The following is a 23,630-nucleotide window of genomic DNA, read 5'->3' on the forward strand; positions in this document are numbered from 1 at the left end:
AAGCAGATATACATTTTTTATTATTATACTTTCAAAAATAACACAATTAGCAAACCATCTGTACACAGTAAATTTACTCGAACAATTAGAGTTTTAAAAATGCACCTTTACCGGGCCGTTTATTGTGGTTACTGGCTCTACTCCTTTGCTGTCATACCCGGTCAGAATTAGGACATTAAATTCGATGCCTCGTGTATTGGTTGCCAGGCTATCTTTACGTTCATGAACCATTGGGACATTTCTTTGAGGGGCCCGTAGGTGACTTTGTGCACGGCTAAATTTCTGTCACTATCCAATATAACCTAATTTCCGATGCTATTCACCGCCCTTCATCCCGGTCGAACCCTAGTACGTCACATACATATTGTATGTATTCTTTATATTATTATTAATTTACTCGTCCTGAACATGCATGAAAAATGTGCCACTGGATGTAAAGTAAACAACAATCAATTAGATACATAAAGTTAGAATTAATTTTATGGACCAATGAAGGTAAAGCACGATTTGTTTAATGAGATATTATTATGCGATTGTTCCTCAGTTAAGTGTACTATACAATTTATGTATTTGTGTTTTTTCCGTTCTTTATGTGTAGAAATTTTAAAAAGTAAACATATTTTACATTAATGTAGTAAATAAACCATTTTTAATACGCATCGGTCGCTGCATGGCCTTCTTCTGTTATCTTTTTAAACTTTTTTAGAATACCATGAAGCTTAGAAAGATACCATAGAATCAGAAAAGGCCAGCGGCCGAAACATCTTAAAAGTCGTATATTTTCTAGAATAACAATTTTCTTTTTGGCCATTATCGTTGTGCATGCTGTCCCTTCTTTTCATTTGCACATTTTTTGTATGATCTAATATTGCCTTTTTTACCTAATTTTCTTTTAAATGGAACGAAGTCAAAAACCCGTATTTCTTCAACATTCTCTCCATAGAGCTGTAAATGTTTGACTACATGTTGGCCTAGAAAACCGCATCCTCCTGTCACTAATACTGTGTGCATTTTTCAATAATCTGCAAAAAAAAATATATAATTAAAATATAAAAGAAGATACAAAAAGGAAAACTTGGAAATTCTAAATATTATAATAAATACGAATTAAAATGCATGAAATGGGCAAATCAAAACATTACAGCAAAAAGGTAAACACACACTGTAATATGAACTAGATTATTTCTTCCGCGGATAACTTTCGGCGTTTAGCCTTTTTCAGTTGCGAATTTTTTGTTTTGTTTCTTTGATCGTGTATTCATATAAAAGGAGATCAAAGATATACATCTTAATCATCTTTCTACTTGCGAAACTCGCCTTAATAAATCACTCTCAAATAAGTAACCAGTATCTAAATACTAGTATATACAAGTAGAAAAGGGATGGCCGATTGCATTTAGCAACCTTTTTCAGATGTATTTTGACTCAAATCATCACCTGTATATTGCTTTAGCTGTTTTCAGTACAGAAAAAAACGGAATTTGATTGGTTGTTGTCTGCAAGTTCTGTAGTTGGCCTGTTTAAGGGAAAATTCCCGCCTGGTAAACTCAATTTCCAGTGGCAGTCGAAACTTCCCGAATCAGATAGACCAGTTTTACAAAATTAACCTTGTGAATTTTAAAAATAAGTTATGCATGAAATATTTGCCACTGGACGTTCGCAAACTACCAATCGCCTTTTTGGCGGAGAGGGTGTACATGTATATAGATAAACCAACAAGTGGACGTTTAATCCGGTGTTTCGTGTAGAGGGAGTGCTACGATGTAAATTTCCGACCCGATAAAGAATCTGAAAAAAAGTCAAAATTACATCTCTTACCCAAAATAACAACTTTTTCCAATGACAAGTCAAAACCTTCCGCCCCTCATAAACCTCATGCCACTTTATAAAATCTACCTTTTAAATTATTTGAGAATTTGTTCTCGTCCTGAATATGCATGTAATATTTACTAATAAACGTTATACAGATTGCAATCAGCCATGTGATCAAACAAATTGCAACCTGTTTTATGAATATCAGAACCATTATGAAACATACATATGACAGCAACAATAATTCAGCGTACCAGCAAATCCTAAAACACGAATAATATTAATTATTTTTGTGTAATCAGGGGTGTAGAAATTGCAACACCGTTGTAAAATTATATACACCCCTGATTGCACCGGTACCAAGATAACGAATTTGTATCTTATGAAGCGTTCCTTTATTTCTTTTTATACCGGGGAATACAATTTTTGTGAAGAACATCTACTACACATTTTTCAACACCTATGTTGCTGCGCATTATCAAATTTTTATTTTTATTTTGGAATTTTTGCAAATTTTGATCCCCGGGTGAAGAAGGGTGGGGTTTTTTTTAACACCCGGGCAATTTAACAATCAGATTGCAAGATTCTTGCTTTAAAAGGAACAAAGAGATATATTACGAGATGACTGCTACTCCTCAACAATTTAGCAAATTTGATGCTGCTTCATTCTTGTCGTAGTACGTCATGACTGACATGAAGGAATCCGTAACACATCGGAAGTGCCGAATTACGTTTTCTGTATATACATGTAAATATTATGAAAAATTCATTGCCGATAGCAAATAAAATTCTGTATTTTGAGTCGATCAACTGGTATTAAACCAAATCTATTTCAGTAAAATCGGTGACTTGTCAGGTTTTTTGTATGGTTTTCTATTCAACACATTAGTATTTCTTTGTTTTCTTTACAGGTCAACCAAAAAGACTTGATAAATTCAAACACCAAGGGATATTAAAAAAAAACTTCTGCATTTAATAAAGCAAACAAACGACCAAGCGTCTCCGTGAAGGGTAAAAAAGGTATATACTTTTGGGAAAAATACTCGACGAAGAGGGTAAAAAAAGACCTATCCCGGCAATGTCAAGTTTTATTTTATTTCTAAACATCAGTATGTGAAATTGTATAGTGGAAGTTCTTCATAAGAATTTTTCAATTTGACATTCTGGTATAAAAATGAGTGAAAAGTAAAATAACAAAAATACCGAACTCCAAGGAAAATTCAAATCGGAAAGTCCCTTAACAAATGGCAAAATCAAAAGCTCAAACATATCGAACGAATGGAAAACAACTGTCATATTCCTGACTTGGTACAGGCATTTCCTTATGTAGAAAATGGTGGTTTAAACCTAGTTTTGTAGATAACTAAACCTCTCACTTGCATGACAGTCGCATAAAATTCTATTATATTGAAAACAATGTGTGAACAAAACAAACAGACATAATAGGTAAAAATGTCAAAAATAGGGGTACAGCAGTCAGCATTGTGTTATAATCTTAATCACTATAAAAACAAACAAATATGTCAACAAAGAAAAAACAAAATGGCATATAGACAATGCACATAAGCAAAAATGAAAGACAAGAATACAAAAAATGACCACAGAACAACAACAAATTGTCGGAATGCATAAGAACCGAGCCACGCCCAAAGGGTATTACCAAAAAAACGGACTAAACAGTAAAGGTTAATAATTTACAAAGACAAATAAAAGATCACTGTAACACGTAATTAAGATGATAAATAACGTCAGTACCTAGAATCTATACTTCAAGACCATGTATTATTTGTGAAGTTGATACGGAATATTTTTCAACAAGGTCTTGGTATCTTCCGATGAACTTCTTTATAAAAAGGACGAGACGATCTTTGACATAGCCCTGGTTCATCAGCTTTCTGCTCAGACACTGTTGACGTTTTATAAAGTATGGGTAGCAGCTGCAAGCTTTTGAATACCGAATGAGTTGGGAAATGTACATGTATATCCCATATGCAAGTGAAGTTGGTTTATTGTTATTAAGGTGCTACGAAGGAGCGCTTCATCAGAAATGGACTAGTTATCGGGATATACGGAATATTACAACGGTGTTGAAAATCCCGTACGACCCGGTTTACACCAAGATAACGAATAGTATTATTTACTACATTATGTCGTATTATTTGTCTGCAGATTGACCGACACTCCGATATCTACCCAAATCCCGGAGAGACCACGTATGTTAATGATTCTTGACATTACTTGCTCGATTTGTAAATTTACAGGTACAGTTAGCTATAATTTCATTTTTGTATTCTTATTTATTATTCAATTTTCGCATTTGAAACGAATGATTAATATTTCTGCATAAATATTTATATATATACATATATATATATAAATAATAAGATGTGGTATGAGTGCCAATGAGACAACTCTCCATCCAAGTCACAATGTATAAAAAGTTAACAATTATAGGTCAAAGTACAGCCTTCAACACGGAGCCTTGGCTCACACCAATATATGTATATATGTATATATAACTGCAATTTTTTTAATTCATTCTTTTATTATTTCTCTGAATATCGTCTTTTATGTTTCAAGCTGGATTGATTGATTATTAGTTGCTTAACGTCCAGTGGCAAATATTTCATACATGCCCGTGACGATTTCATGCGTGAATTTAAATAATTGTCAAGCCTTCATATATGTACATGTACATATATGTACATGTACATTCCTCATAATAATAATAATAATAATAATAATAATAATGCAGTTAAACAAGCATAAATGTTTAAAGGACGGTGCCGACCATTACCGGCTCACGCATGTGAAGAATATAAAACAAACTTTAAAAAAAAGATTCACCTACCATGCCGGACAAACTGATCGTCTAAATAATAAGATATCAAACATAAGTGATTCCTACAATACGTATCGATATTGGAATGGAAGGGAAAAAAACGTTTAGCTATTACAATGGTAAATACAAATTCAAGACATATATTTCTCGATTAAACAGAACTATTATTTTGTATGCTAAAATCTTCTGTTCCAAGTAAAATAAGGAATGCTTACATGTTTAATAAATGGACAAACCAGATTTGAACTCACTGTTTATTTCTCCTGAAACTATTGTAACTTGGCATTTCTCGTTCGGGTATATGTTAATAAAATATAACATTATATTACTGGTATTATCTCCACGGTACAAATTAGTTTGTGTGTGTGTGTGTGTTACAGTTTTGTTGTAGTTGATGTTGTATGATTGATTGAATGTTGGTTGCTTAAAATCCAGTGGCAAATATTTCATGCATATGCATGTTCAGGACGAGAACACATAAACAATAAATACAATAGATAGGTCCTGTAATAGAGGCCGTCCGGGATGAAGGTCGGGAAAATTTGGACTGCCACTGGAAAATGAAGGTATATTTGATAGGGACAAAAGTTTTGCTTAGCAACAGGCCACCTACGGACAACTCAAAGAGTTGTTGCAAGGGTTCTCAACGTGCAAAGAGAGTGGCACTCTCTTTACACGAGGCATCAGATTTAACTCCCCCATTCTGACCGGATATGGCTGCGTACTTGTACATCCCGCATAGCCAAACGGACGCCCCACTTTGGCAAGGGTTTTACTGCCGGTCGGAAAAAAGGTCAAGTGACTATACTTCTATTTCCAAGTCACCCTTTGGGGAGCTGGTTATATGAAAGTTTCCAAAAATTCCATGATGGTTTGAAAAGGTTATGGCATGCCACAAAACCAGGTTCAACCCACCATTTTTTTTTCTTAAAATGTCCTGTACCAAGTCAGGAAAATGGCCATTGTTATATTATAGTTCGTTTCTGTGTGTGTTACATTTTAATGTTGTGTTTTTGTTGTGTCGTTTTTCTCCTCTTATATTTGATGCGTTTCCCTCAGTTTTAGTTTGTAACCCGGATTTGTTTTTATTTCTATCGATTTATGAGTTTCGAACAGCGGTATACTACTGTTGCCTTTATGTATGGATGTTTTAATAAACTGTTATCACAGAGATATGTCTCCCCTTTTTGTAATTTTGATAATGCAAATGTTGAAATTAAAATAGCAATACTTTAACATGTAAGTTATGCAAATATTCAAAGTCGATGAACCATGACTGAAGGTACATGGCTAAACAATCTCCATGGAATGAGATGTGCCAATGCTAATACAACTGCATACCAAATACCATTGACTTATTATAAGTCGTTCCCTTTAAACAAACCTAAACACAAACATTAACTTGTAAACTATGTAAAAGTTTCAAAGTCAATGAACCATGATCGGGGGTGGGGCTATATAATCTCCATGGAAACGATACTTGAAAATGCCAATAAATTTGCATACCAAATATCATTGACTTAACATAAGCAGTTCATCTTAAACTGATCTAATCACAAACTAATACATGTAAACTAAGCAAAAGTTTCAAAGTAAAATGGACCATGACTGAGGGGGCGCGGCCAAATATTCTCCATGGAAATGAGATGTGCTAATGCTTATACAAATGAACACCAATTAACATTGGCCTACCACTAATGGTTCCACTTGAACTGACCTAATCACAAACTAATACATGTTAACTTAGCAAAATTTTCAAAGTCTATAGACCATGACTAAGGGGGCGGAGCCAAATAATCTCCATGGAAATGAGATATGTCAATGCTTATACAACTGCATACCAAATATCATTGACCTACCACTAGTGGTTCCACATAAATTGACCTAATCACAAACTAATACATGTAAACTATGAAAAGTTTCAAAGTCAATAGACCTTGACTGAGGGGGCGGGGCCAAATAATCTCCATGGTAATGAGATGTGCCAATGCTAATACAACTGCATACCAAATATCATTGACCTACCACTAGTTGTTCACCATGAACTAGACCTAGTCACAAACTAATACATTGTTGACGCCGCCGACGCCGGAAACAGCATACCTATGTCTCGCTTTTTGACTCCGTCAAGGCGAGACAAAAACTATAACCCTAATCTGTTAACGTAACTTAAAACTTTAAAGTCGTATGCAAAGAGTTTCTTGTAATTTTAATGTTAATGAAACTATTAAACCGAGTCTATGTTAAACTAAGTCCTGTACGTATCTATAACGTATTATCGACAAATAATATTTCATTTAGTGATAGTTGATCGCAAGCTTAATAACTTTCGAGTTTGTTGGCGAACTTTACCGGATCGTCACATTGATAAACAATCAACCCAGAGCACGCGGAGCATGTGACAAATAAGTGAATTGATAGAGCTATAATATATTGTTTTCTATATTTTACATGCGTTCCTCTTTATTAATTAAACTTTTCATTAACAGTTGTTAAATGATTTGTTATATTAAAATTGTTCTTTAAGAATCAGTTATTACTAATTACCTTCAAGTGCACATTTGTGTTCCCTCTTTCATCACGGGTTTCCCCTCGCACTTCCGCTGTGCGGTGATCGAAGTTCTAACGAGAGGACTCGTAGTTAAGGTCACTGCATGCAGGAAAATATCGGCGAATTAGTGTACGGGAAGACAATAATTCAAGAGCAGTACATTAATGAAGATTTTGATGATATAAAGGATTTTCTTTTACAAGAAAGTTCACGTGTACTTGTTTTATAGTAAACCTTAGCAATTCAAGTATGTATAAAGCATATTCAACTTTTTTTTTAATTTGAAGTTTCATATGATTTTAACTACAGAATAAGTCCATTCATCACTAAAATACAGAAAATAGGAAAAATAGTCAAAAGTTTTCACCAGATGCTACATATCATAGTTCATAAAGAAGCTACTACTGTAAATTCAGAAATTATTGCGTGCATTTATTATTGCAATTTTTGAAGAATGGACAAAAATGCGAGTCTAATTATTGCGATTTCAGGAATATCTGCATACTGATGTATGTTTCAGATATCAGAATGCGAGTTCTAATTATTGCGATACTCACCTAGTCGCATTATTCGCAATAATAAAAACCTCGCAATAATTTCTGAATTTACAGTTTTCAAGTTTTTTCAAGTTCACGTATTGCGTACTTAATATTTAGTGTCTTTTACGGTCATATAGCTCTTCACCTGATTCAGTTCTTATAATCCTTGGCTTTTACCTATTCGGCTTTGACTGTTCCTGATAAAGGTAAATCCAGAAAAGAGCTTCGGATGCATAAAATTTATTAAGTGTTATTTTCATTTTTGTTATAGCACTGTGTCAATACCTCTGCTGTCGAACTATATATCCCCGAGGGTATCGTACAGGTCAGTAGGCAATACTTAGGTACTGACATGCTTTTTTGAACATACATTTCTCAAATTGTCCTTTTATAAATTTAGAAATTATTAAGAAACTAAGGTTTCAACTTCCTCAGGCAAAGTTCTTAGATGGATTTGGCTAATATATTTAGATCCTATTTGGTCATATAGCTCTTCACCTGTTTTGGTTCTTATACATTCTTAGCTTTCATATATTCGGCTTTATGCGTTCTCGATGAATGTAAACAAAGAAAAGCGCTTCGGACGCATACAATTTATTAATGTTTAACAAAACCCAGACTGAATGTAAATATTTCGATTTTCTATTATATGGGTCAATATTCATAAACTAATGTTAATTAAAAAAAAACAATATCACATTGAAAAAGTTAAATTATCACAGAATATTTATTTAAAACAAACAAAACAAGACAAAATTTAGAAAAGGGGGAGGGGGGATTACCTAAGCCCCTGTGTTTACATGAAGGAACGGGACTGAATAAAACTTGTATCCACTGTTGGCAAAGCGATGATTGTTTTAAAACATAGCGATTCGTATAGATACATGTATGATCACAACGATGATTTTTTTAGACCCCATGTCATATTTCGGCAAACAAGTTATTTATTTCGTTCCTGCACTGTGAGATTGTATCCAAATGTTGACTATGACGATGGAATCCTGTGGGATCGCCATGTCTACATTAGCGACATTCTTAGCAGGCGAGACAATAATTTCTTTATAAACTGAAACGTGCAGAGACCGTTTCCATCTAAAGGTATTACATGATAACTAAACATGTAGGTCTTGATTCGAGGACTTAATTATTAAATTCTGATAATACTGACATGCTGCAGTCGGTATTTTAGGTGGGATATGGAATGAAACCTCTCTCAACAACTTCCGTCATGCTACAGACAATGCTATTTCAATTGTGTGTTGTGAGAAGGGGGTTGTTTATTCGAAATATCATGACCTTAATACTATCTTTTAAACTAAAATAGCTAGCCTGGGAAAGGACAGCAACCGACTCAATTTTAACCATTTGCATGCCATGAATACAACTGAAGGTTGTAAATATTATGCATTTATAATAAGAATACACCTACCTTTAATTTACCGGTTCAAGGGTTGGGTAAGTACATTGTAAATACACATAGTGTTACAAACATAAATATACACAATTATCGCATGAACGAAAAATGGTGTAATATATATTGATTATACTGATATATCCCTTTAAACACGTTGAACTACCTGTACAATAGTTTGCGTAAATTGTAAATACATTTTAAAAAGTAGGCTGAAGATACCAAAAGGGACAATCCAAATTCATCGGTCGATGAGAAACTGACAAAACCATATCAAAAAACGAAAAACAACGAAAAGACGTTACTTAAAAAAAGGTGGATCCATGATTTTTTAAATAGGGCGTAATTCCATAAAACTGATTATATACTTCCGAGCAAAGCGATGCGTAATTTTTTTTGGAACTATTAGTGCTAAAAAATCATATAAATCGTGAAAAAACATGATATAATGCTATTATTTTTTGGGCGACCACAGGGACAGCGTTCGCCATCTACAATTCCCCAAAATAACCACCACTGCATAGTCACCAAACTATAAATTATTTTTAGAAGACATCATATAGATACGTTCATAGCGTACAGTGCAGTTATATGGAAATGCTAGCTTCTTTTTACTCTTCCTGAGTAGTTCATGCGTGAATGTAACACAAATGTATAGAAGCTTCTTTTGTTTTGGTTTAGCGCAAGTAGCTTTGGGGTCATAAAAATGATTATGTTTTTCTTCAACAAATGCTCCGTTTAAACCGAATAGTTACAAGTTCATGTAGAACTGGGTCAGAACATCTTCATTATTTTCTTTTTGAATGAGAAACATGCAAATTCTCCGTTATATAATTAACGCTAGTGACCGACTGCATCAAGTATTTGTAAAACAAAGGCCATGTTAAGAAATTAATGGGATCTATGTCTATTAATAAAAATCCCTTGGACATTTTTTTTAAATTCTTATAAGCAAAATAACTATAAAATTAAAGTGACGTGAACACTATTTTTGCATTCTATATGAAAACAATAGTTTTAAAAAGTACGTTGCTTGCATTATAAAAATAAGGAGATGTGGTATGATTGCCAATGAGACAACTATCCACCAAATTTCAAATGAAGTGGATGTAAGCAATTATAGGCAACCGTATGGCCTTCAACAATACCATACCGTATGGTCGGCTATAAAAGGCCCCGACATGAAAAATATGAAACAATTCAATTGAGAAAACTAAAGGACTGATTTATAACCAAACAATTTACGAAATACAAATATGACAGACATGCATTGTTCTCCAGTAAAAAGGAGTAAATAAAATCCCTGGATTTCATAAAACTTCAGAATCCTACAGTGTATGGATTTTTGACAATTAGCCTATATTTACTTGTTATAAATTACTAGTATTAGATAAATTCTTAATGAATCAAGATACCTTACGTACAATTAAATATGGAAGAAACAGGACGATAATCGCATAAAAAGAGGCGAAAAATAAGGTGACGTAATAAAAAAAAACCAAACACATGGTCTGCTATGTAGATGATCATGTTATCTATACGAGACCAACCCAAGGAAGTAGGAGCGCAGATTACTAGTATTTCAAATGGCATGTAAACAAAGACACAAAGACACCATCAATGGTATCCGAGAGACCATCAACAATGATTTTTTGATAGTTCAATGTTAATGAAGAGGACTGTATTTTCAACAGGTGTATACTATACATTACCTTGACGGAGTACAAAACCAACAGCCGTGAAAAGCAAATATGATTGAAAAACTATTAGTGGTTGACAAAACCTACAAATATCAGCCTTAAAAATTCAAGAAAGGTTAATCTATCGGTCTTGATAGTGTGCAAAGGTCTCACCGTTTTAATACTAATAAGATTTTTTTTTATAAGAATGGGCGAATAGCAAATAAGTTGTGGCGCAAAAGGATGCATTTCTGGCGCAAGCGGATTGCTCCCGAAAAAAATCCTACTTGAAAAAAATTTTGCAATCCTTGCACACAATGCTCAAAATGATATGAAATTAACAGCATTCCTGTTTTAAATGCTGTTTAATTCATTGAGAAGAAAACACAAGAAAAATCTTAAAATTCAGTGGTAAAAAATGCTCTCCTATTTTTTTTTTATTTCTTTTTCGAGGGAAATAAAAGTTTCTGTTCATATGTATTCAATTATGGCATCAGATTCGTCACTTCTTCCATTTTCTGCGTTGTATTCATTTTTAACTATAACTAGACCATGTGCTAAAAATTGTTACAGCCGATTGCATTGAGTGTGTAGGTAAAGGTAATATTTTTTGGTTAGCTTGCTTGCTAGATGAACCGTGAAGTCATTGTTAGGTAAGGTAAACTACCCTCCTTTAAAAGTAGACTAGTCCAACAGATAACCAATCTATCTGTCTCCAGGACTAGGTTACTTCGAAAGGAGGGAAGTATACCTTACCTAATAATGATTTCACGGTTCAGCTAGCAAGCAAGCTAACCAACGATATTACCTTTACCTACACACTCAATGCAATCGGCTGTAAATTTGAGGCTTCCAATGTTGACACCTTCCTCGAAGTTTGCGAACTGTCGCTGTCTGAAATGTGACCAACATAACAGTAGTGATTTTAAATACACAAATGATTGAAGGTTAAAAAACACAAGCTTAATAGATAAATCGAGAGTTTGTTTTACTTTATTTTCAGTCAGAAGTTGTGTTGCTAAACTTTTGAAAGTAGTATAAATGAACATGAAGCGGAGTTTATTTTTTTTTAACACCCTCCTTTTTCAACCAGTGGAATAACTATAGCATTGAAGGTACCGATGTTTCTACATGAGATCCGTGTTTCGACAACTACTGTCTCTTCAGTGATGCACAAGTTCAAAATCTACTGCCAACTTTGAAGAGCAGATAAAAGAAAATTGGACCAATAAACAAAATTGGAACTATAAACAAAAGTTGACCGATAAAACAACTTGGAATTAAACTAACTGGAAAAGGACTTCACTCTTATTCAATAATAATGCCATGAAAGATAGCAAAAACACAAGTACATGCAAAACAATAATAACAAACGAAAAAAACGAATAAAACATGCTTGCAATTACTGAAAGAATGTCGAGTAGCGTGATTATAACAGTTCTTGAATATGCTTATTACAGAAGAAGTTTCTAAGCTTGACCTTGCAGAACCAGCCCTTTAATAACATATTTATTATATATATATATATATATAATAAATAATTCAGACGAATTATATGTATTGAATGTGTTTTCAGCCTTGTATCACCATCACTGGTGATCTGATGGCTAAAATCTGTCGTAGAGTTGTCACTGGTTCAGACGTACTTATATATATATATATCTAACATTGTTAGGCTGTTGTTTAAACGAATTATATATTCAGAATGTATTTTCAGCCTTGTATCACCATCACTGCTGGTGATCCGATGGATAAAATCTGCTGTAGAGTCGTCACTGGTTCAGACGTACTTATAACATAATTATTTCTGTGACTGCATCTTACATTAATTTGTAAGATCCTTTACAATAGATATTTCAACTGATCTGTAACAATTCCATCTTCATGCCTTATATATGATGTACTGTGTTACGACGCTAGATAAAAACTGACGAGGAAAGGTAACAACCGGCCACCAAAAGCTTTATTTTTATAGAGCCTAGGTGATCGAGTGGTCTAGCGCGTCGGGCATAGTGCAAGGCGATTTGGTGCCACGATATCTCAGTAGCATGAGTTCGAATCCCGGCCAGGGAAGAACAAAAAATTTGCTTCCGCAAATTTACAGATCTAACATTGTTGGGCTGTTGTTTAGACGAATTATATATATATATATAGTCTATCCTAAATTGAGGTAAATTGTTAGGCTTTCCAAATACCGTTTCGATTCCTAACATCACTGAAGAGACATTATTTGTCGAAATCCGGATATGGTGTACAAAAACCTTTGTACCTTTTGTTTGCGGTATATCATCTTCTCCGCAAGTTTATTGTTTTCTGTTTAGTATTAAATTTGAAATTAAGATCCATTTATTACATCGGTGATCCGTTTATTTGGCAATCGCCAATGGCAGTCAGCAGGGTTTAAGATCATTTGTTGTTCGACCTGTTAGTCAAATGCGTTTTGTTAAAATATACTTTTTCACTTTTTGGAAAATGTTGTTTGTGCTGTATTTAGACCCCTCTAACAAGAAATTTGTTTTGCATGCACACGTATAAAAATTGCGGTTTTTATCCAACGCAATCATAGGTTTGAACGTTGTTTTCAATTTAGAATTGTTTATATATGAGCATGCAAAACAAATTTCTTGGTAGAGGGATCTAAATACAGCACAAACAACATTTTCCAAAAGACCTAAAAAGTGAAAAAGTATATTTTAACAAAACGCATTTGACTAGCAGGTCGAACATCATGTATTACGTTCCTTGAGCATAAAAGTATGTTCGTTTATACCAAAAAATAATAAAAAGGACCATATAAGACGATCGTTTACCTTGTTTTATATTACAATAACTGTAAAAATATGAATAAATTTGAGGAAAATTGTTAAGAGTTACAAAAACACAAATAAGGTATCTCATGTATCAATCAATGGAAAAATACCACTACCTCTATATATGAGGAGGAAAATAATTTTGAAACTGTCTTCAATCGAATTATGCTCACTTTGAAAAAATAAAATATTTTGGAGGTTGAGTTGAGGATAACACAAACTGGATTATCTATGTGCCATAAGAACGCCATGTAGTAGTTGATAGATCTGTTTTCTCTTTTGGTGTCTGTCGTATGTAAAATTAATTAATTATTTCGACCTTGTAATTAACGAATACCATTCATCGGTAACGACATCTAAATATATTTGTAACAATAAGTGTACATGTAAGGGAGATAACTGTTAAGAACTTGCGTATGAAACGTAACTAAAGGAAGTAAATTAAATATATCAACATGATCGATACACTTTTTGTATTTCTCAATGTATTGATTATTCTTATGGTGGCTATATATGTAAATCATACGGAACGATTGATATTGCAGTTAAAAGAGGATGTAAGAAAATCATTGCAATTGGAACGAGTGTCTGAAGGTATTGGTAATTTTTTAGGAACTGAAAGTTCAGGTTGCACAGTCATGAAATACAATTTCAATTTAGATAAGTTTTCGTTTTATTTATCAATCGTTTAAAAATAAACTGTTTTTACTGATCTTCCTGACATTGAATAATAGAGACTTATTTTGACATGTACTATTATATATTTAAAACAAAATAGAATCAACAGATTTAAAACGTTCTTTGAAGTTATCATATGGGTGGGTACTAAAATTCACACATTTGAATATTTTAGAGAAACAATTTAAGCATTTTAGATATAACTATCAGTTTCTGTAGCTGTTTACTCGTCTATTCAACAAAGATGTATGTGGACATATACACATATTCTTTCAAATGCTCATGAGTTTCATACGGGCACCAATCACTTTTTTTTTTCCTAATTATTGACTGCATTATGGTTAAGTTCCTGAACAAGATATGTCATAGAAAAATGTGAGCGAAAATTTCTTCCGTTTACTAATGACCGAACGTCTCTGTGTAAATATGATCTGGGGCAGGTTTGTTATTTTCTAGCATCAGGAGCATTGCATGTGAAAATTTGTCCATGTGCATCTCTATTGAATAATCTGGCTAAAGAGGCACTATCTACATTTTAACAATCACAAAATCTGCTAAACGATGAAGGTGAATTAAGATTTATGACAGTTTAATTTGTGTTTTGAATACGGGTTTGAAAGCATGCAGATATTCAGGAGGCCGAGATGTTTTTCAATTTCTCCGGATAAGAAATTTTTAAAATCAGAGAAAAGTTAGAAGACGAAAGTCATATCAATGTATTAGGATCGCAATTGCAGAACTAGTATACAACAGGTAGTGCTTTCGAAAACACAAATACAATGTTTAATAAACTATTGCATAGCTCTTTTTTTGTTAGTTTTTTGTCCTTTTTGTCGTTAACAAAACAATGTAGAAAACACATGTTTTCTTTAGAAAAACCTATCGACTGTACTGATATTCATGTAAGCCAGGGAAGTGGTATCTATACTATATATCCAAAGGGCATTGGACGCATTAACGTTTACTGTGACCTTGACACATACAATAATGGAGGAGGCTGGACAGTAAGTAAAGCATAACGTATTGAAATGTTTGTTTTGATTTTTGCCATTTGATTAAGGATTTTCCGTTTTGAATTTTCCTTCGAGTTCGGTATTTTTGCTTTTTTTACTTTTTTCTTGTAAAGATTAAAAAATAAAAATAACACTTCAAAAATTCATTTTCGGGATTTACATTCATCAGTAACGCTCATAACCAACGCTGAACAAGTACCGAAACACACAAAAAAAAACAAAAAATGCTTTATACTGATTTACGTAAATATACATTACAATTATATATACAGTGTACAAATAGTTATAATATTTGTTTTTAATTGGAGAATATCAAAAAACTTAATTAGTAAGAATATATGAAAGGGGGGACAACAGACAAAGTGTGAACTTTGCAGATAGATTTTCCTGTAAGGTGTTGGAAGAGCTGAAGGGTCACTCATATCGTACTATTTAATTTTGCTCTTAAAGTCTTAATCAAAGTAATCAATAATTGTATTTTCAAATTAATAACTATAGGTTCTTCATTTGACATCTACCATATGAATTTTGTATGGTCATCTAAAGATTTGAAAATAAGTAAATATTTATTTTGATATATCAGAAACAAAAATCGACTTTTAAGTTCTAAGTGATGGACATTGAAGCGGAAAATAAATGTCTTCTTCAACAATGTCATTGTAACATGAATAAATATTTATTTTGTATGCCCCACCTAAGGGCATTATGTGTTTCGGTCTGTGCGTCCGTTCGTTCGTTCGTCCGTCCGTCCGTCCGTTTGTCTCGCTTCAGGTTAAAGTTTTTGGTCTTTCAGGTTGAAGTTTTTGGTCAAGGTAGTTTTTGATCAAGTTGAAGTCCAATCAACTTGAAACTTAGTACACATGTTCCCTATGATATGATCTTGCTAATTGTAATGCCAAATTAGAGTTTTTATCCCAATTGCACGGTCCACTGAACATAGAAAATGATAGTGCGAGTGGGGCATCCGTGTACTATGGACACATTCTTGTTTATAGATCGTTGATAGATTTTCTGATCTTTACATAACAAAAAAAATGTGAGCTATGCTCTAGATGAGCTACTTTTATTTAATAAAGGAACTTTGACCTAACAAATTTACTAAAAGTTGAGACGGTCTCATCTGTTATCGGCCCTTTTTTGCATAAAATTGTTTTTTTTAAACATGCAAAATAAGCAGTATAAAATTTCATTATAAACCTTTTTTCTAATTGTGTCTGCCTATTCTTGTTGTTTCTTTATGACAAATCGCTATAATATATATAAATTGCTACGCCATTATCGTATCTCTGCGAAGCAACAAGCTTCATTTGGTCCTACGTGAGTGATAGCATTTTAGCGGGTTGTTTATAATACCATACCGATTGATTTAAGGTTTTTCAACGAAGAGAAACTGGCGAAGAGGACTTTAATCGTGAATGGATTGATTATGAGAATGGCTTTGGAAGTTTACGTAAAGAATTCTGGTTAGGTTTGTATTATTTTATTTTTCACATTCTTAACTTGATATAAACGGAAAAATGCTAGACTATTTTTATTCAGACAACTTGTAAAATGTCGGATTTGAAACAGTATACAGCATAGTCTGAAATCTTGTGCTTTAGTTGTTAATATTGTTTATTTGTTTTAGGTAACAGTAAACTTTATATCATTACAGAACAAGGTAGATATGAATTGATGGTAATGATAGAAGACTTTAAAAACAACAAAGCATTTGCAAGATATAAATCTTTCAAAATAGGCGATGTATTTTCGAATTACAAACTGTCTATTGAAGGATACAGCGGAACAGCTGGTAAATTTAATATGCAATATATAATAAGTAAAATATTATCTTATTTATCAAGGTTTTTTTTTTTCAAATGTTCACATCATATAAAATGAATAAACATCGTGTCAGGTTTTTAAAACAACCCATGAAAGAAGCTGTGCTGCTTTTAGTTTACCTGAAATCTTTTAGTTTTTAGAAGGGTCTATGGAAATTAAATAATAAATTATACAGTATACAATAAAAAAAAAAACATACGACAAACTAGGTGAACCGTTTAAGTGGGCTAAAGTTAATGTTGCTCCTTCATCATTAGACACGCCAAGAAAGAGCGGCCTAACAAACAAGATATTGTACTTGAAAGATATTGACTGTATACTGTTAATGGAAGTGAATCACAGAAAATAGAATGCAGAAAGCATGGCTTAATGTGGGAATCCAAAATGTTTTTGATATTTTTTAAAATATACGACATACGTTGTGTTGCATTACTTTCAATACCAAAACATAAGGTGCGCAATAGACATCTGGTCTCGTCAATTCAGAATACCCATGGTTAACATGGTTAAGGCATGGTGATCAGAATTTTTTTTGCAATGTTAAAAACCAACGAATTAAACAATGGTTGGGCCACCACTCCTAAAAACAAATTATACATTTTGTAGTTTTACTGTGTAGGTTTTGTCATGACAATCTAATAAATTAAAAATGGTTTAGAACTGAAATTTTTGAAATGAAAACAAATCATTTGTAAAAAGTTAAATCACAAAATTACTGAACTCCGAGAAAAATTCAAAAACAAAAATGGCAAAATCAAAAGCACAAACACATCAAACGAATGGACAACAACTGTCATATTCCTGACTTGGTACAGGCATTTTCTTATGTAGAAAATGGTGGATTGAACCTGGTTTTATAGCGCTATTAAAACCTCTCACTTGTATGACAGTCGCATCAAATTCCATTATATTGACAACGATGCGTGAATAAAACAAACAGACATAATAGGTAAAATGTGAAAATAGGGGTACAGCAGTCTACACCGTGTCACAATCTTAATCACAACAAAAACAAACAAATATTTAATAAAGAAGCACAAAAAAGCGTATATCACATTTAAAAACCTCGTTCATTGCTTACTTATTTTTGTAGTTTATTTATGTTTGCCAAATCAACCCATAAAGGATCGAGGGATTTTAAGCACTGGGACCGAATCGTAATTTTAACATTAACTCTGGCGTAGAATCGCGTGTTTGACGTCAGAATGTAAACGTCACACAGGTAATTTTTCTAGCGAAGATTAGGTCATAAATCAAATAAATACTTGTCCCGAAATGCTATGACCGTCACGGAAAAACACAAATTAAATATTTATTCCTATAGATACCTAGTATTTCAAAAAAATACAATACTATTAAAGACTTTATCGACGAAATGATTTTTTACCATTTGAGATAACAAATGATATATAATTAGGAGAGACACTACATCAAAACCACACTGAATACGATGTCTGAAAATGGTAACCACTGAAATAACAAAAAAGAATTAAAATTAAATATTGATCTGAAGAATAAACAGAAATAATTCAAAACGTGTAAAACCCTTTGTTTTTTTGTAGAAAAGAAAAATATGTTTGTAATACAATTTCCGCGTCCCAATAGAATATAAAAATGTAAAGAATTTCAGATACAAATGAATTCTACTTCAAAACAAAGTTGAAAAACACTAATAAGTTTAGTTTTGGATGTTGAGAAGCCGAAACAGTAGAACATATCAGCGGGTCTCGTCTGAGCGTATCTATACAACGGCAAGACCACTCTTGGTTTAGAATTAAGTTAATAGAGACCTTACGTTTAATACTGATTTTCCTCTATTTGGTATTCTCTAGAAACCTAAAAATTGTTGTCCATATTTTATATTCATAGAAATAAATTATTACGGGAACATATAAAAGCCACAAAAAAACTATATGAAGAAAAACATGTTAATAGAAAAGAATTGTAAAATATGATTAAGAAGGGGATTGTTATAACCACAACAGTTTAAATAAGTTGAATGACGTATTCATTAGCTTTACAAAGACCAGCCATTGTCCTGCAAACATAATATTTTGTCTTTCTGTGCTGTAATAAAATCATTTGTGACACGTTTAGCCAAAATTTCCTTTGTTCTGAGTGTACTACAATTTCCAATACAAGAACACTTGTGAAGGGGTGGAGTTACAGAACAGTTACAAATGATCTAGTTTTATGGCTCCACCCCTTCAGTTATTACATACGTTCGATATATATATCACAAGACAAATATTTGTTCAAGACAAGAATTTCCGGATCACCATAAAATACGAAAACTTAACCATTTGAAACACTCGTCAAGATCCCAGCGAGAAGTCAAAATGTTTTACTGCAAATAAAATGGCACAAGAGAAGACTTCCCTGATAGCTTATTCATGAATCCGTGTTAAACCTCGATTAAAATAACTTCATAAAAAGAAAATAATGATTATTTTATAGAATTTATTTTGATTTGGTTCTTTTTCATGTTTAAGCATGAAAGTAAACATTGCATCCGTGAAAAATTTGATCACTGTTGGAATTTTCACACCCTTTGTCCGAAATATCCTCTTCCATTCCGTCAGTACGAAGTTTCTTTTGTGGAGCTACAGACGACTCGGCAGAATCTTCAATGCTTGAACTACTGCATGGAGGGTCTAAAATTCTCGACACGGTCGCTGAAATTTCGGCAGATGTTCTCTTGTATTTCCTTACCCCTGCTTGAGATGTGTGGCCTGTCCTGGCCATAATCTCCTGCTCATCGACTCCTGCATTGTACAGCTGTGTTGCACACGTGCGTTTGCAGTTATGATTTATGAAGTTACCGGACAATCCTGCCTTGGTACAAATCACCTTCATAAATGACTTCAACTTATTTATGCCAAGCGGCTGATTTCCATATCGTATTGGTGTTCCGGGGATACCTTTGAGTGGTCTCCTATAAAAAAAATTCCGTCGTTTGCTAATGCGTCAAGGTGGACTTTAAAGAAATCAGCGATACAACGTTCACCTATAAAGGAAAAAACCAGCTTTAATAAAGACAAAAAAAAATAATGAGATTTAATAAGAAACAAGGAGGATTTTCACAGTTTGTTTCGCACTTTAACAGTATTTCAAATGTTTCGTTTAAGTCAGTTGACTGGCGAACGAAAATGAAATACCCAGACAAGATAATAATAAGCAAGCATGGTTTCAAATAGATCCGATTTAAAATGTAGGAGTTGCGCTCACAGCAATTTTGTCACAAAGGATCAACAGTTTTAAGTAATAAAGGTTATAAACTCCTTAAAAATAGTCTGGTCAACTGCCAAAACGGTATGCGCATCTTTATACATGTATAATAATACACAAGCATGAAAAGTTTCAAGGATATTTGATTTAAAATGCAAGAAGAGTTTTGCCAGAACAATTTTGTGACAAATGATGAAAAAATATGTCATCAAGTGACTCCTTCAAATATAGTCTGATTAAATTCCCGCAACGATATGCACATTTCCACCTGGTAATAACAACATGTAAAGGTTTTCGGAAGAGACCCGATGGGGTCGCGCTATAGACAGACAAACGGACGGACAGACGGACAAGACAAGACTTGTAAAAGAAAAAAACAAATGAATTATAAAAGTTATTCAAATGTTTTGGCGGCATACTTAACAAAAACCTTCGTTTTAGAACTGAGTATTTTTTTACAAAAAATTATAAAGTTGAGAAAATGATGAAAAAAAAAAAAATATATGCTACAATTTCACTTCATATTGACAGGATTATTTGTAAAATTCCAATGTATGTGTGATTCTTGTTTTTTTTTTTTTTTTTTTTTTGTTAGTCGATTTATTTTATGCACAGCGTTGTGATGAAATTTTAATGATATAAAATTCTGTCAAACTATTGATGAAATAACATAATATTACCTGGTTTGCAGTAGTGTTTAATATTCTTATTGGTGATATTCATGTGACCAAGTCCCCCTTTAAAGGTTTTTGATTGTCTTCCAATAAACTGCACAAATGGTGTACCATTTTCATCCCCAACAACAAATTGGCTGCATTGTAGGTCATGATGTTCATCGCATGCACGCAGTCCAAATAGTTTGGCGGAATAAAAAAAAACATGGTTCGTTGAAGCATTTCTGCCGACTCCTTCCCGAACACCTTTTCTCTCCACATCGATTCTTCCTGTTCTTGGGTTATTGGTTCTGCTTGTTTAATCTCGCTTCCGATTCCCTTTTCTATCAGCATCTTCATACGAGCATCCAAAACCTTTCGAAATTTACAGAAGTTAAGATTCTGCTCATCTAAGAAATGTTTATCGTTCACGTCAGCATTTCTAAGATATCGGAGCAATCCACATGTAATGAGATATAGAGACTTTGGTGGGTACTCCATTCCGTCCTTTCTACGTGCCTCGACGATAAAACGTTGCAGCCAGAAATCCATGTCCTCTAAATTCATATTTAGAAGCTCTGGCACCACCCCTTCTCTTCTTAAACGCCATTTCTCAAAAACGTTGAACGCCCATTTTGTGTTATTTTAAGTGTTCTGATTCTCAGTTTGTTTTATCATTAAAGAAAGGTCTTCTTCTGAAACGGGCGCCCCGAATCTTTTATTTTGACCAAGCTCACTATCCACAACGAATTCCCCATAGCTATCGGTTTCCAAATCATTACTGCTCTCCAAAAAATAATTGAGGTAAAATATATCTATTTTGCTTACATTAAATATTTCAAAGACTCTTCAAATCACTTTACACTAGATTGGTCCACGTCGTTTTTCTCGACTATTATACCACAAGTCAGCGTACAATGTAAATGTGTGCATGTGCCTTCTGACAACGCGGATTCAAGAATTTACAAAAATAAGCAAGAAATCGGTTTAGACAACCTTTGTCCTTTTAAATCCATAACATTTCTTAATGGCCAAACGATATGAATTTTCTCGCGGTTCTTTAAGGTTCATCTTGACTCATTGTAGGGTGTGCTTGATTGGTTTATACATTATAACTTTAATTAAATGAAATATCAAACGACCTCAGTCGAAACCCATTCTAAAAAAAATGAATCTTAACCTCTTGTAACTATTCAGACAATTTAAATAAAAAATTGAGAAGATAATGATAATAGCTGTGTTTTGTCACCCTCAAGATTTTCAAAAATGAAGGATAAAAACAAAAACTGGCCTTTTGTGAATTGCATGTTGAATTTGTGATGAATTCCAACTATAAAATCGGGTTTTTTTTCATGACATTTTTTTTAAATCAGGGTAGCAGGACATATAGCTCTCATCATAAACTTCATAATTTACTGTTGAAATGGACTGAACAGTTATCAGATTATTCACTTTTTTTTAATGAATAATGCAAACAAAACTTTTCAAGTTAAGGGGTAATTTACAAAATAGAAAAAAATAATTTAACCAATCAAAACACACCCTACAATGGGTCATGATAAACCATAAATTAATTAATTTGTAACAATAATATGTGTAATATTTATAACGTGAGTGGCATGAGTCGCGTGGACCTCATTTTTCTCCCAAGGTACACAATAAAGAAATCATGAACTCACTGAAATGGCATTTGAAGGTTGATGGTATATTTTTTTTTAACAAAACCAGTTTCCACACATTCATATTTATCAAAAAACAAAGATTTAGATTTCTTCTATTTACCATTATTAAAAAATAGTAAGGGGGCACTGCATGCTACTTCGCCTTTTCAAAAATATTTGATGCAGGAATGAATAACAGCATTTAAAGCGCTGTTCCAGTGCTGTATATTAAATTTTGTCTCATTTGCTACTATATATCTCCTTTTATGTACAGCTTAAACATAAGACAAAAGGACGAAAACAGCAGCAGTCATTTGATAAGAAACCATGATTTGGCAAAGTCTAAAACCTGAAAAAGTTCTGCCTTAGTTGATTACGTTTCCAACATGGGAATAAAATAAGTATATATATGCTTACTAAAGTACAACATAAAACTTGTCTAAACATTATGCGTAAAAATGAAAATCCCACCAATATGTTCAGTTGCGGATCCAGGCAGGGGGGATCCCGGGGATTGGAACCCCCTTTATGTTTGACAACTAATCCTAATGGTTGGACACCCCCCCCCCCCCACACCTCCACCTTTTTTATAGTGTTTGAACCCCCTTTTAAAAATGGCTGGATCCGCCCCCGATGTTTGAACTGCATACGATAATATCGAGGGATACTTGCGAAAATTACGAATCACAACAGCTAAAATCCGCACAATCGAACTAGTGCTGCCATTAAAGAATACTTAAGACAGTGACGGAAACTTTCAGCAGATAACCAAAATGTGTGAATATTGCAACATTGACCGAGGAATGTGTGTTTAATCTCCATAGCTGTGTTTTAATCAAAGTGATATAATTCTCCAAGGTATAATACAGTGACGAGCTGTGCAATAGGTAGACAATGGATATTGTTCAACAATACAATAGGAACTCTAT

General features: G+C 33.3%; 2 protein-coding genes and 1 pseudogene across 11 annotated transcripts in view; 1 reads left to right on the plus strand and 2 right to left on the minus strand.

The window, feature by feature from the left end:
• The window catches only part of LOC127710723 (3 beta-hydroxysteroid dehydrogenase type 7-like), a 30,405-nt gene extending 21,136 nt beyond the window's left edge, over positions 1-9,269 (minus strand). The window contains exons 1-2 of the mRNA XM_052216683.1: positions 9,174-9,269; positions 882-1,022 (exon numbers count right to left, since the gene is read on the minus strand). Coding sequence (XP_052072643.1) covers positions 882-1,011 — 130 coding nt within the window. The 5' untranslated portion in view covers positions 1,012-1,022; positions 9,174-9,269. The remainder of the gene's footprint in view (positions 1-881; positions 1,023-9,173) is intronic.
• A 4,792-nt stretch (positions 9,270-14,061) lies between these two features.
• The window catches only part of LOC127710464 (fibrinogen C domain-containing protein 1-like), a 47,365-nt gene continuing 37,796 nt past the window's right edge, over positions 14,062-23,630 (plus strand). For 4 of the 10 annotated variants that reach the window (XR_007986204.1, XM_052216336.1, XM_052216333.1 and 1 more), the window contains exons 1-3: positions 14,062-14,238; positions 15,196-15,326; positions 16,707-16,803. Coding sequence is in view for 6 of the 10 variants with exons in the window: in XM_052216336.1 (XP_052072296.1) it covers positions 14,100-14,238; positions 15,196-15,326; positions 16,707-16,803 (367 nt within the window). In the remaining 4 variants the exon portion in view is untranslated. Of the gene's footprint in view, positions 14,239-15,195; positions 15,327-16,706; positions 16,804-16,962; positions 17,128-23,630 lie in introns of all 10 variants that reach the window. The other 6 variants (XR_007986200.1, XM_052216338.1, XM_052216337.1 and 3 more) reach the window with 6 other exon arrangements.
• LOC127710465 (uncharacterized protein KIAA1958-like) lies at positions 19,401-21,882 on the minus strand (annotated as a pseudogene).

Source organism: Mytilus californianus, unplaced genomic scaffold, assembly GCF_021869535.1.
Source record: "Mytilus californianus isolate M0D057914Y unplaced genomic scaffold, xbMytCali1.0.p SCAF_8, whole genome shotgun sequence".
Taxonomy (NCBI): Eukaryota; Metazoa; Mollusca; class Bivalvia; order Mytilida; family Mytilidae; genus Mytilus; species Mytilus californianus.